The sequence below is a fragment of the Azolla caroliniana genome, unplaced genomic scaffold, assembly GCF_043228905.1.
Source record: "Azolla caroliniana isolate FFs.n. ecotype wild unplaced genomic scaffold, voAzoCaro1.0.p SCAF_1, whole genome shotgun sequence".
Taxonomy (NCBI): domain Eukaryota; kingdom Viridiplantae; phylum Streptophyta; class Polypodiopsida; order Salviniales; family Salviniaceae; genus Azolla; species Azolla caroliniana.
In genome coordinates this window covers 12,935,333-12,949,090 of record NW_028230436.1, presented here as the reverse complement: position 1 = coordinate 12,949,090, position 13,758 = coordinate 12,935,333, and the positions used below count along the sequence as shown (strand labels likewise).

General features: G+C 48.2%; 2 protein-coding genes across 3 annotated transcripts; both read left to right on the top strand.

Annotated features, from left to right (window-relative positions):
- Nucleotides 1–4,232: 4,232 nt before the first annotated feature.
- On the top strand, nucleotides 4,233–5,656 carry LOC147869031 (H/ACA ribonucleoprotein complex subunit 1-like protein 2). 2 transcript variants are annotated; one of them, XM_087326024.1, is made up of 5 exons: nucleotides 4,233–4,422; nucleotides 4,699–4,847; nucleotides 4,931–5,046; nucleotides 5,150–5,239; nucleotides 5,315–5,656. In XM_087326024.1, exons 1-5 carry the CDS (start codon nucleotides 4,266–4,268, stop codon nucleotides 5,409–5,411), a joined length of 609 nt encoding a protein of 202 aa, XP_087182150.1. In that variant the 5' UTR covers nucleotides 4,233–4,265; the 3' UTR covers nucleotides 5,412–5,656. The 2 variants fall into 2 exon arrangements, with proteins under 2 accessions (XP_087182150.1, XP_087182158.1); XM_087326032.1 differs by having other exon boundaries at nucleotides 4,234–4,422; nucleotides 5,150–5,220; nucleotides 5,299–5,656.
- A 3,220-nt stretch (nucleotides 5,657–8,876) lies between these two features.
- On the top strand, nucleotides 8,877–11,933 carry LOC147869030 (uncharacterized). Its single transcript, XM_087326015.1, has one exon. The coding sequence runs from the start codon at nucleotides 9,001–9,003 to the stop codon at nucleotides 11,449–11,451; it is 2,451 nt and encodes an 816-aa protein (XP_087182141.1). The 5' UTR covers nucleotides 8,877–9,000; the 3' UTR covers nucleotides 11,452–11,933.
- The last annotated feature ends 1,825 nt before the right edge of the window (nucleotides 11,934–13,758 follow it).

Genomic DNA, 13,758 nt, shown 5'->3' with positions numbered 1-13,758 from the left:
CACCGGGCACCCCTTGATAGGAATCTCGTCTAGAAACGGCATGGTGATGTCCGGGATGCAATCCCTCAGTACTTTGTTCATTGCATTCACCATGTGGGCCACCGAGTTGGTCCCTCCTTGTGGCAAGGTACACATTCGCACTAGGCCGAGGGGAGTTCGCATCGTCGTAATGTCTCTACTCTCCACGGCTAGCTGGAATTGGTCGTACCCCGAGTACAGATCACCGACCGGGTAAATTGACCTCCCAGCGAAGGCCTCCGCGAACTCGTCTATGGTCGGTCCGATTCCTGCGTTCCGGATGGTCACTCTGTTGACCGGCTGCAGGTCCTAAATGAAGCGCATTGTTCCGTTTTTCTTTGATACGGTAAACCATCGGTTCAAGTATGGGGCACTCGACGGTTCGAGAATGCCCATATTGACTTTTTGCCTCAATAGCTCCATCAACTTCGGGATGTGAGCCCTTGGTACCGGAATCGGCTTGAGATTCCACGGCACATGCGGTACCGTGAATATCACCATCGGCTCCACGATTGTCGGGTCTACGCACCCGATCTCTACCGGCGAGAATGCGAAGGCTTTCCCGTGCCGTCCGAGCATTCTCCGAAACCGGTCTTCCTCCGCCAGCAGTAGGAACCCGCCCCCACCGATTTTGAGCTCCCGGAGCGTCCCGTCGGTGAAGGTGTGTCCTATGCAGGCCGGATCTCGTAAACTGGGATCCGACGCAACCCCTCTGATTCGAGACTCGCTGCCCTCCGGTAAGGGTGCCGCGATTGGCCTTACCTTCCGGTCCACAGTCTTGTACTTCGTGCTAACTCGGGCTGTCCGATCTGACCCGAGCCCCAGACTGAAGTCCACGATGACTCCGTACATCTCTTCGGAACATACCGGTATCGTCCGGTCTTCATTAAGGTCTTCTCCGGCTACCTCCCCCAACATTCCCAAGGTGTCGTCGAAGGAGACCGCCTCCACGGCTCTGCTGATTTCCTCGTCCGGGCCGAGAACTCCGCACGCTCGAAGTCGCACTTCCGCCCTTGTCTTTTCTCGGCCGACGATGCCGATTATCATACTCCCTCCGTTGTTGGAGAAGCAGAATTTCCTACTTATCGTACAGTTGTGGGGTACTTTCCGAGTGTCCAGGCTGTCTCGACCCCACGCCTTGGCAGCCCTCTTTAAAAATCCTCCCGGTTCTCGCCACGAGGGATTCGCGGTTTCTCTCGTGGTTCGGCCGCACCGTCAGAAATTGAACCGAATGGCGCCTGTCCTGGCTTTTGACCCTCGCGTAGGCCGACCCGTTGTCCAGCACTTTGGTCTCCATCCGCGCCGCCGTGATGTATGGTTCACCTAATATGACCGGGTGCGAGGACGTCTCCTGTACGAAGAAGTGTTGGTCAATCTCGACGTCGCCGATCTTGACTCGCACGTTCGGGCAGGCCCCATGCAGTTCCTCGGTGGCGCGCGTCGCCGCCCGTATCTTCCACCCGTGCTTGGTGTTGATCGGCCACTTCCCCTTCTTATAGAAGTCCATGGACATCAGGTTTATTTCCGAACCGTGGTCCACCAATGCCACCACCGGTTCCTGAACATCTCCGATCTTTACCGAGGTCTCCGTGGTCGCTCGGGCCCAGTGTGGCCTCGAATAGTGGCTCTCCGCCCACTCATCTGCCAGCGCCGAGTCGTCGATGTGCGTCGTCCGCACCTCTACCAGTCTTTCCGGTTCCGTCTCCGTCGACAGCCTCTTCCGTTTCACCAAGTCTACAATGGAGTCGTGGAACTCCTTCTTGGCGATCCCTAACACCTCTCGCAATGACAACTCCACTTTGCTGTCGAGGATCCGTTCCTCTAGGACCTTTCGTAGGTCCGTAGTCCTTTCTATCTCCGTCCCTAGTCGGTATCCGCCCTTCCTGGGGTTATCTTGCGAGCTGGACCCGCCGGCATCGTTCCGTCGTTGCCCATATTGGGTCTCGTATCGTTGTGAGGGCCCGGCCGCTCCGGCTTTTCCCACTCGCTTGTCTTCTACCAGAGCCTCGTAGTTCCGGCAGGCGGCTTCTACGAAGCCCGTCTTCTCCTCGACCGGATCGCTCCACCCGGTTATTTCCCGGACCCGTCTCTCAGCGTGGTCCATTTCATCTTTCCTTAGCCGTGCGCCGGCAAGACCTCCCAACATCGCCGACCAGAATCCGTCTTTGCCCTCTGTTCGGGCCTTGCTGCCCCCGACCTGAATTCCGGCCGACGCCGAGTAGTGGATGGCCTCTACGTGTCAGGCCGCTGCCTCTTCCATCAGTCTCTTCATACCTCCTCGCCCGTCGTTTCGGTTCAGGGCCCTCCTGGTGTCGTCGGCGTGCACCTGGCCTTCCCACAGGTACACCACCCGGTTCCTCAACGCCTCTGCGAAATCGCCACAGTCCTTCCGGATGTGGCCGACCTCGTCGCACCACATGCACCTGTTCCCTGCTGCCGGCCGTCGGTCACGAGCCGGTTCGCTGCCTTCCCTTTGAGTCTGGGCGATCTGGAGATCCTTTATTGCCCGCGTCAACTCGTCCAGCGCTGCTCCTCCGGACGAGCCACTGACCATACCGGTCGAAGCCGGACCGGTCCCGAGCCATTCTCGGGTCTCTTCCCTTCGCACTTGCGGTGCCGGTTCAAGCCTCCTTGCTGTGACAGAGCCCGCACCGGCCGCCCCGTTGTCAGCCCATACTCGCCGTTTATCGAAACGGCCACAGACTCTCTTAACCGCAGCCCAGTCGGTTGTCAGCCCGTCCTCGGTTTCCAGCAAGGAGCCGACTTGGTCCCGGTTCCGCTCATCCACCGACTTGACGAACAGTAGGACCCGGCTCGTATCCAGAACGGTTCGGTCAAGCGCCGAAAGGCGTGCAAAGCGTTCTTCGAACTCCCGGAGGAGTGCCGTCGCGTTTCTTCCCTTGCCGGGGAACTCCACCCATTCCATGAAGTCCCTTTTCGAAAGCTGGAGCGCGTCGTCCAGCCCGTATTTTTCTAGGAGTCGGCCTTCGAACTCCTCCCAGGTACGGCTCTCCGCCCGCACCTCGAGCACCTCCGCATGGATGCTCGGCATCGCCACTCGAGGAAACCCGGCAAGACGCCTCTCTTCCGGAATGTCCCGCATCAGCATTTCTGCCCCGTAGGACGCCAAATACTTCGTGGCATCCTTTCCGCTGAACCGGCCGATCGTACCGACGACCGCCTCGATGGCTCTGTCGAGGGCGCCGGTGCCCTCGTGTGCACTCAATATCCGATCTACGGCCGAAGCCATGGCCTCTACAAGATCCGACCCTTTCATCTTCTGCTCTTCTGCCGCCTCCTTCACGTCGGGTTCACCAAGATGTCGGGGTATTCCTCACGGATGCGTGGAATGAGGCGGAACCTCGGGGGTCCTGTATCGAAGAGCAAGAGAAGAAGGGGAAGAAACCCTCTACGTGCGAGCGTAGATCCACAGGGACACGGCCCTTCGACGCAAAGACGCAAGTGGGACAGCGACACAGAAAGACACGAATGTATGTATGTATTAACAAAGACAAACAACAAGAACACAAAGACAACAAAACACGAAGTCGGTTACAGCCGAACAGGCCGGCGAACAGATGCCGATGCCTGTTCGTAAACGCACAGAAAGACAGGAGCAGGTTGGAGGTGCTGCCGGAAGCACTCCGGCATTCCTCAGAGCAGCGCGAGCCTCCCGAAACCTGCACAGAAGGAAGCTATGGAGTTTGCGAACCAGAGAGAGAGAGGGAAGCCTTCGCACGCAAAGCGACAACACTTCGTCCTCGACTCTCCGCGATCCCTTCGCCCCTCCTCGTCTCCCTCCTTTTATAGGTAAGGAAGGAGCCGTTTCCCTACCTACCGAATCTACCGACCTAGGAGCTTCTATGTACAACATAAGGCGCATGTGCACGAAGAGCCGGTTCCTACGCTCCGGTGCACCGATTCCGCTTGTGGACGGTTTTCTTCACGACACCAGTTTAGGGTTAAACGTGCATCTGGAAAAATGTGCGGACTGCCTAGCTGGGACAATCACTGGTCGAATACTGGACGGAGCACGGTCTGATCGTGTCTACGGTGCCATGCCGTGCCATGCCGTGCCTTCTTCGGGCTTCAAAATCCTTTCTTGACATTAACTAACGTTTCCTCCCACTCCACTTCTCCTAGCCGGTGTGTAGGGTTTGTGGAAAAAAGAAGCTGCCTAAAACCCTCCTCCCCCTTCCCCTTCCCCTGCACCTGCACCTGCTCCTGCTTTCCTGTGAGCGAGAGCGATGAGGCCGCCATTCAGAGGAGGAGGCCGAGGTAGCTTCGGCGGAGGAGGAAGGGGAGGTGGAGGAAGAGGTGGTTTCGGTGGCGGCAGAGGCGGCGGCCGTGGCTTCGGTGGCGGTCGAGGCCAGCGTGATGAGGGCCCCCCCTCTGAAGTCGTAGGTATGTCTCTCTCGCCTCGCCTCGTCCCTCCCCTCCCCTTCTTTTGTTTTTTCATTCTGCGTAGTTTGACAAGGAACATACCGCAACTTCTTAGGCCCTGTTGGAAATCGAAGCTTTACTAGCAGTAGATTCGATTTAGCTTAATTGCAATTTGGGAGAATCCCCTGAGAATAAATATGATCTCCTTATTTTCGCTCATCCTTTTGATGTCCCCTTTACACAATTAAAAATTTCTTCTATCCGCATGTCAGTTATGTGTTGGGCTTCCATTCGCAGAGGTTGCATCGTTTCTCCATGCCTGTGAAGGTGAAGCGGTGTCCAAGCTTGTTCATGAGAAGATCCCTTACTTTAATGCTCCGATCTATCTCGAGAACAAAACCCAAATCGGAAAGGTGGAGGAGATTTTTGGACCCATCAATGAAGTGGTAAGTGAAGAGCAGCACAAAATTCGAAGCACCCATCATTTTCTTTAACATATCTGACACTACGGTTGCATGTGTTTTTGCAGTTTTTCTCAATCAAAATGCTGGAGGGGATCATAGCAACATCTTACAAGGCTGGGGACAAGTTCTACATTGACCCAATGAAACTTCTTCCACTGCAACGGTTTTTGCCTCAGCCAAAGTATGGAGAAGTCACATATCATGGATAGATGTATTATGGTTCTTGCTCTCTGTTTGCAGTATGTTGATATTGTAGCATGGTTCCTTATTCTGTCTAATTATAGAGGCCAAGCTGGAAGCACGCCTGGTGGTGGCAGGGGTGGTCGTGGCGGTGGCCGAGGTGGTGGACGTGGAGGTATGCGACTTTATTATGAGTTTTTCTAGGAATTCCTGTATATATACTTATGTTGACATGGTTTGGCTTGTTATGTAGGTGGAAGAGGTGGTAGAGGAGGTCGTGGTTTTGCTGGTCGTAGTGGTGGGCGAGGATTTGGAGGTCGTAGTGGTGGACGAGGTGGTGGTTTTAGAGGGCGAGGAAGATCATGATAACCTAAGAACAGTTGTGTCTCAATATGTCAATTTCGTTTTAATACCCGACTCGTTTGCCTTCTATGATTAAATGCCATGATGGGCCTCACTGTTTGTTATGAATGGCATTTGATTCAAATATTTTCTAGTATGGGTTCGAGATACAGCTGCCTTCTATGAGGTATACAAAGCTTGTTTTTGTTGTTAACATGCTGAAATTTTAACTTTGTTAACATTCCTTCAAATATTCTTCTATTGGAGTATGTGGTGTGTGTGCAAAGGGATTTTGGTCATGGAAACTAAAGTGTATTATTTCCTCATCAAAACACTACATTGATAAACTTACTTATGACTGACTATCAGTATTATAGATTGTACATCGATTTAGAGGATCTTTGGAATAAATGCTTTTAATATCTCCCTCGAGGAATGGGTACTTCCAAGGAAGGTTGAATTGAAGGATTATGAGATATTTTAATGCATCTCATTACTGTTTGACAGTAAAATGAAAGAGTTCAAGTCTTTAGCAGTGATTGTGCAACAGCAGGCTGCAAACGCTCATTGGTTAACACTCTTCTTATGGCCAAGCATGATATTCAAAGCTCTAATTGTTTTGAAGCTAATGGAGTAATGCTATATCTAAGTAAGCAACAGCCAACCCGTAGTGTGCACCAGTGGGAACTTGTGTCCCATGTTTTTCTCATTTGACCTAAATGGATCTAGTAATCGTTGATTAATAGCCCAGTTAACTTATAAAACGGTTCGTTGGGGGCTGTGGAGGACAAGAAGAAAAGGTATTGCTGGAGTTTTCTTGAGCTGTTCAATTCCAGCTGACTAGACCATCATGGGTTGGTGTTTGAGCATATACATTTCATGTTAATCTGTCCAATTTAGAACTTGAGAACAATCTACACGCAAAAGCTGAAACCTATTTATATGCAAGAAGCAGCATGTATGCAGCATCACGAAGAAGTATCATACCACAGGAAATCTTTGCAACCTCTCAGTTTCCTAGAAAGAGAAAGTGTTTTGGTCAGTGTGAGATCTCACCCCAACTCGTTTTCCTTATTCCCACTTGATTCCATGTTATTCTCTCTATGTTTTCATTCGATGAAGCTACTCTGCCCTCCCTTGAGGTACTCTAAGGTAATAAAGGATTATCTGCAAACCAGCTACAGACTGTTACTCATGCTGGCTGGCATGGTTTCTCTTTCCTCTTCATTTTGCTCCTACCGATAATGACAAGGTCTCTTAATGCTTCACTTACTGTGATTTATGCTGGCAAGGAGAGCCTTTGCTTGATGCACTAGTTCGTGTGCCCCTACACCTCATGTTGGAACATTTGGGTAATGTTATCCTGATTCCTTTACACATCTTCTCACTTTGCCGTAGGAGTGCATCTATGAATCCTAATATTGTATGCTGATCCTTCCTTTGCCTTGCTTTCATGCTTGCTTGTTTGAAAGAGACACTTGGTATGTTTGTTGCTCGTAGGACTTGTTCCTCCAGCTTCATGTATCAAGGAAGTAACAAGGTCATTCCCTGGATTTAGATGCATTATGCTTCGCAAAATTTCACTGTCAATGGTATCCTATATGTTGATTAGTTTCCAGTTGAAATTGGTATTCAAAGCTCTTGCAAAGTGTGCAGTTTGTTGGTTGCCGATTATGATGTCTGTTCACCACCACCTTTAGAGACTAGGTTTGTGGACAGATTTACATGTTCATGTTACCTATTTGCCACTACCGCAAAGCAAGTTGCAATGGTTAGCTATTAGAGAGGCCCAATGAAGGGACATAACATAGGCTTTGATTTTGACATCTACTCTTTGCTCCAAATCCTTCTCCACCTGCATGTTTTTCATGGTTACAATTTGCGGATTATTAGGTTTATATTGTCTATGAACATTGGTGCGATCTTAATGATTGACAACTTTATGGTAGCTTCCAAGTTCCACCTTTGCCTCATGGCAAACATTTTGGATGAGTATGTGGCATGATACCATTTTCTTGTTGCAACTTGTTTATGTTGTAGCATATTTGAGGAGATTTGAATTTGACATTACCATTTCGTTGGTTTTTTCATGAATAGTTGACAACCCTACCCATCTTGAAGTCACCAACTTGTTGCATTGTTATTCTTACTCCTCTTGCAACATATACTTGGCGTTATTGAGAGAACCCACTAACATGAAGATATAGATCATTTGAACATTTTCCCATTCTTGCTAATTGGTGTTGCTTAGAATCTTTATATTGCACATCTATGTTATTGCTCAAATCACATTACCACGATGATGGGTTGTCATACGCATTACACGAACACAATTATACCCAACTCTTTGCTATTTTTTATTCGACAAAAAGTGGTGAAGCATTCATGGGCATACCTAGTACATACATCGATTGGCTTAGCCTTTTATGCTAGGAATGTCCCTTGCATGCTTACATTGTGGGCAAATGGGTCAACCTTTTGATTACTAATCACAATGGGATCTGGGAGGATTTTGAAGAGGGTCGTCTTGATTGCTCGTGGAAAGGGCTAATTCTCGAGGGCCACAATGGATCTTGTGCAAACTTGGGCAGCAAAGGAGGATGGTAAACTAAAATGGTCTTATGTAGAAATAGGAAGTTATATAGTTGTGGAGTAGGTCGGATATCTATGAGGTAAGGAGGTTAATGAGATTAAAAGTGAAGACTACAATAACTACAACATGAAGATAAGGAATAAGTTACATTGAAGGCATATGTGGTATTTAATTTAGAGGACTAAAATATGTATGTGTTTTGAAATTTTAGGAGTTGTATACCTTGGTATGGAATCTAGAAGGCTTAAACATGGGATTGGAAATTTTAGGAATCTATGACTCATTCGAGAGGTAAAATTTACTTGAAGACTCAAATGTATGAGGTAATGTGCTAAGCTATTTTGTATCGGAGCTGTATTAGAAATAACTAATGCTTAAAAGTTAGATACTCAATGTTGCTAAGGAGGAGCCCTTCTTATATGCAACGAGACAAAGAACTTGGATGGGTAGATATTATGAGGTGTTGATAAATTATTCGATAGATGTAAAAGGCATGTGAAAAATGGCGGATATGGATGGAAAAGGATGATGATTTCACGACAATCATTTCTTTTGTTTTTTGTTCAGTCGAAGTTTGGTTATAGTTAGTTACCAAGCAAAGATGTTGAAGGCAAATTCTCTTGGTATACCGTATAGATATGTACATACTATGTAATATATGTATATGCATTCAATGGTCAAAAAAGCCACAGTCTCCTAATAAACTCGCTGACTCACAAAGATGTTTTTCAAGGTTTTTCTCTTCCAATGGTTGATTTTTGTTTATTTTGTTTTCAAAAGAAGCGTTTGAAAGCGTCAAGGCCAGAGGTCCAGAGTTCGAACCCACGTTCATTTTTTGCTGCCCCGTTTCTTTTTTATCCCACACACAAACATATAAAATGAACCAGCAAATCCTTTCGCTCACCTCCCCAAACACTTTTTAGGTTTAGGGTACAAATTAGCTTGCTTGCTCCTCCTCCATCCTTTCCTTTACATAAAATCAGATCAGATCGCTAACATTGAATCGTCTTAATCATCACCATGAGCTCCAATAATCATCACCATGTTCTTCTTCATCGTCCTCCTCCACCTTCTCCTCTGTCATCGCCTGCTCCCCTGTGTCTCCCCGCCCCTACTATTAAGCCGATCGAACCCTTCTTCGAATACATCAACACCATGCTCATGGACGAGACGATCACCGAGGATGTGGAGCATTGCTGCACCAACTGGCCTCTTCAGCAAAGCTTCTTAAACATCTTTAATGGCTTCCATGAGATCTTGGGGCAGCCGGATTCGACGGCAGCGCCGCCTGCACGGGCGCACACGCACGCACACGCAGACGAGTCGGAATGGGATCAGTCCGCCATCTCCACCAGCGCCCAGAAGAGTGTAAGTAATTATACTAATGGTGACTGCCGTTTGCCAGATGCAGACAATCAGGAGGTGGAGGAGATCAGAGTGGATTCGAATGGGTTTGCATTACTTAACAACCGCCCTGACTTTCTTCAGGAGGGTCTGAAAAGTAAGCATGACGCTAATTTCCAGTATGTGGATGGTGGGATCTCCACAACCATCGTTTATTCGCCTCGGCGTGGGCCTCCAGTCACAGATCATTTCAGCCTGCAATGTGAAAGTCAGGGAATGATGAATATTGGCAGTGGATTGGGGAATATAAATTCTGACATATACGCAGGATTAAGCAGATGTAGCAAATCCGATGCAGCCGTGCACACATGGACCCATCCCACAGAAGATCAGATCGGTGAAGGCATAATAATAAGAAGGCCCAACGGAAGAAGGTATCCATGGGAGGTAAACAAGTCTAATGGACGAGGAGGGGCTGCCAGACATCGTGCAGCTGGGCGATGGCGCCCACGCTCTACTGCCAGTTATTCATCTCTCAGTGGAGGTGTTACAGATTCATGGAACCCAACAGCGGGTGTACAGGATGAGGAGGTGAGCTTTGTCCAGAATGAATATCTGCGGGCGGAGGCCCTGGCCAATCTCCATGATAGTGGCTGGACGCCCTGCTCTCATGGCAGATGCGCGGATCCGAGCGCTCGGCCTACGGATATGGGGGGAGCAGCTCGAGACGAGGCGCTGAACAATCCGGTGGACCTCAGGGCTGTGCTGATGAGATGTGCGAGGGCCATGGCGGATGGGGACGTGAAGAAGGCGAATCAGCTGCTGGCGGAGGTGCAGCAGAATGGGGCATCGCCCAAAGGGAGCGGCCTGCAGAGAGTGGCCTTCTATTTCAGCGAAGCTCTGCAGGCACGCATGAATGGCACAGGGAGCAGCCTCATGTACTCGGCGTCCATCCTGCCGCCATCGAAGCAGCCGTCGGTGGCGGAGGTGCTCAAGGCATACAAGAGGGTGGAATTCGAGGCGTGCCCTTACATGAAGGTCACCAATTACTTCGCGAATCAGCACATCCTGGATGCGGCCAAGGGCGCATCCAGGCTGCACATAGTGGACTATGGCATCTCCTACGGCTTCCAGTGGCCATGCCTCATTAGCGCCCTCGCCCAGAGGAAGGGTGGCCCGCCCTTCTTGAAGATAACCGGGATCGACCTGCCCACGAGCGCCATGGGGAAGAGCCCCGCGGAGGCGGTGGAGCAGACGGGCCGACGGCTGGCCAGGTACGCCCGCACCTACGGCGTACCCTTCCAGTATCACGGCGTGGCGGCCGCCACATGGGAGGACATAAACGCGGAGGTGCTGGGCTTGGCGCAGGCGTCGGTGTCGGTCTCGGGCTCTCACGAGACCAGAGAGGTGCTGGCGATCAATACCATCAACAGGCTGCGGCATCTGCTGGATGAGAGCGCGGTGGCGGGGGGGTGTTCGACTACTGCAGGTAATAAGTATGGTTCGGAGGAGCAGCAATTGGCAGGGTGGGAGAATCATCAGAATAGGCGTGGATGGGGTGGGGATCATATGGCGGCGGAGGAGGAGGGGGGGGTGGCGGGGGAGCAGGAGGAATACAAGTGCCCTCGCGACAAGGTACTGGCGATGATGCGGCGGCTGCAGCCGGATGTGGTGGTGACGGGGTTCGTGAACGGGGCGCACAGCTCGCCGTTCTTCGTGCCGCGCTTCAAGGAGGCGCTGTACTACTACGCCAGCCGGTTCGACGCGCTGCACAGCAACCTGGCGGGGGAGGAGGCGGAGCGGGCGATGGTGGAGCGGGAGCTGCTGGGCAGGGAGATCATGAACGTGGTGGCGTGCGAAGGGGCGGAGCGGGTGGAGCGGCCGGAGACGTACAAGAAGTGGCATGCGCGGATCCAGCGGACGGGATTCACGGCGCTGCCGGTGCCGCCGCCGGTGCTGGCCACGTCGCGGGCCATCGTGGATGGGCTCTTCCACAAGGAGTTCAGCGTCTTCCCAGGCGACGGCGACGATGCCAATGCTTGCTGGATGCTCATGGGCTGGAAAGGCCGCCCCGTCCAAGCCCTGTCCGCCTGGAAGCCTACCACCGCCGGTAGCCCCCTGCTATAGCTAATATTTAATACATACATACCTACTTCCTTTTACCTCCATATACATACATACATATATACATACATACATAAAGGGCCAACAAGGGGGTTACACTACTACGACTTATTACCAACGTTTTGTAAATACATATGTACCCAGATCCCCAACCAACCGGGTCCCCGGGGGAGGAGGGGGGGTGGTTTATTCCTTTTTGGCCTCCAAATGCTGTACGTATATATATATGTATGTGTATACTATGTATCTTCAGTGTTTTCTCTCATCAATGTGTTCATACACACTGTAGAGTGTACTACACACATCCATACATAAATAAATGTATGTATACGTATATGTGTGTGGTACGTTGTTTTTCATTTTTGTAAGAAAAATAACTAGGAAGAGATATAGCTCTAGCTAGGGTTCCAACTCCTGCCTCAAGATTGCCCCACTTCTATCATTTTCCATCCGTGGTTCTTTCCTCCACTCTTCTCTCTCTTGTCTCCTTCAAATTTTGTGTATTTATACTAAAAGTATTTATTCGATGGTCGTTCTCGTTGTTAAAACTACAAATGTAGCCTGTAACAAATTGGACAGAAATGTCGAGCTCAAATGATGGAAAAACTCGTGTTTATACACTAGTATACTTTTGTACCATAACGAATGTGTAACAAATGTGACAAAAATATTATATGCCCAAGGAAGATATTATTAGAAAATCTTTGCAATATACAACACAAAGCACCATATGACTCACTATCCTTTATCTTAAAACTTTAGTCCAACATATCACCTTATCTTTGCACGTGATTCACATCCTATCAACCAAGGCATTTTTCTCATAAACAACTATGTTACTACATTTTCATAATGCCTTGGAAAAAACCTTACCTTCTCTATTAACGTAGAACATTTGCATAACACTAATAGCTTGCAACTTTCACATGTCACACATAATCTTTTTGTAGTGGCTTGTATGACCTTTTACCCTTTTGGGTCTCATTAATTCTTTGTTATAATTCTACATCTTGACATGACAGTGCCACCACACATCAATGAAGTTGTTTAGGCTAAAGCAGGGATTACCTTCACCAAATAAGTACCATTTGATCGGCCACGATGCATATAGACATAAGGGGGGTTAGTATATTATGTAGAGCTAGGGTTAATTGATATAAGTGAACTTATGGCCTACAATGCGATTGTTTTTTCTCTTTTGTAATGGCTACAAGATGCATACAGACATAAGGGGGGTTAGTATATTATGTAGAGCTAGGGTTAATTGATATAAGTGAACTTATGGCCTACAATGCAATTGTTTTTTCTCTTTTGTAGTGATTGGGTTGGATAGTTTGTCCTTTTCTTTCTTTTTGGTAATAGCACACAATTATATTTAATTGTATGTAAAATCCACTTAGTTAGAACTTAGAACCATAGATTGACCCATGCGTAATATACGTGGTATTCAACATCCGCAATATTCGTGATATTCGAGAATATAAATTGGCCCCAAGCATATTATAAAACCATTCATTTACATATACATGTACACACATAAATATATGATATATACATATACACACATATATCACTCGTATATGTATATACATACATACATCAATAATTAATTAACTCACTAATATAATAATTAATTATTTCACTTAAACATTAATTGATTCACTATACATTAATTAATTTACTAATACACATCTTAATTCATCAAAAAATTAATTAATTCATTGAAAAATATTAGTTAATTAATTAATTAGGGCTTCTGCTAAACTTAGTTAAACTTAGGGTTTCAATGAAAGCCTGAGTTTGCAGCAGAGAACAAGATGTAGGATTAGAATAGAGCATGAGAGGGAGTCAAGGACGCGAGTTGAAAAGAAAGAAAACTGTTGAAACTAGGATTATGATAGAAATTAGGGTTTTCAGCCGAAACCCTAATTTCTTGGCCGAGAACAAGATGCAGAGGGAAGCGAGGGCAACACACAGAGGGAGTAGGGTGAGGCTTCCTCGCTCGCTGCTCACTGTTCGTTCACTCGCTCACAAGGAAAAAATAGTTTTTTATTTTTTATAAAAAAAGAAAAAACAAATACATTTACATGCATTTGTATTCCTATTCATATGAATTCGTGGGGCCCGCCCCACGAATACGAATATGTCAATCTATGGTTAGAACACTTCTTAGTCTCCTCTACCTATCATATGCAGTCTCCTTTGCCTATCATATGCCTATGTAGGGAGAGGGACATCCTGTAATGCTATTAAAAAACCTTAATATGTATTTAAGGAAATGATCCCCACATGCTCTAACATCCAAAAATT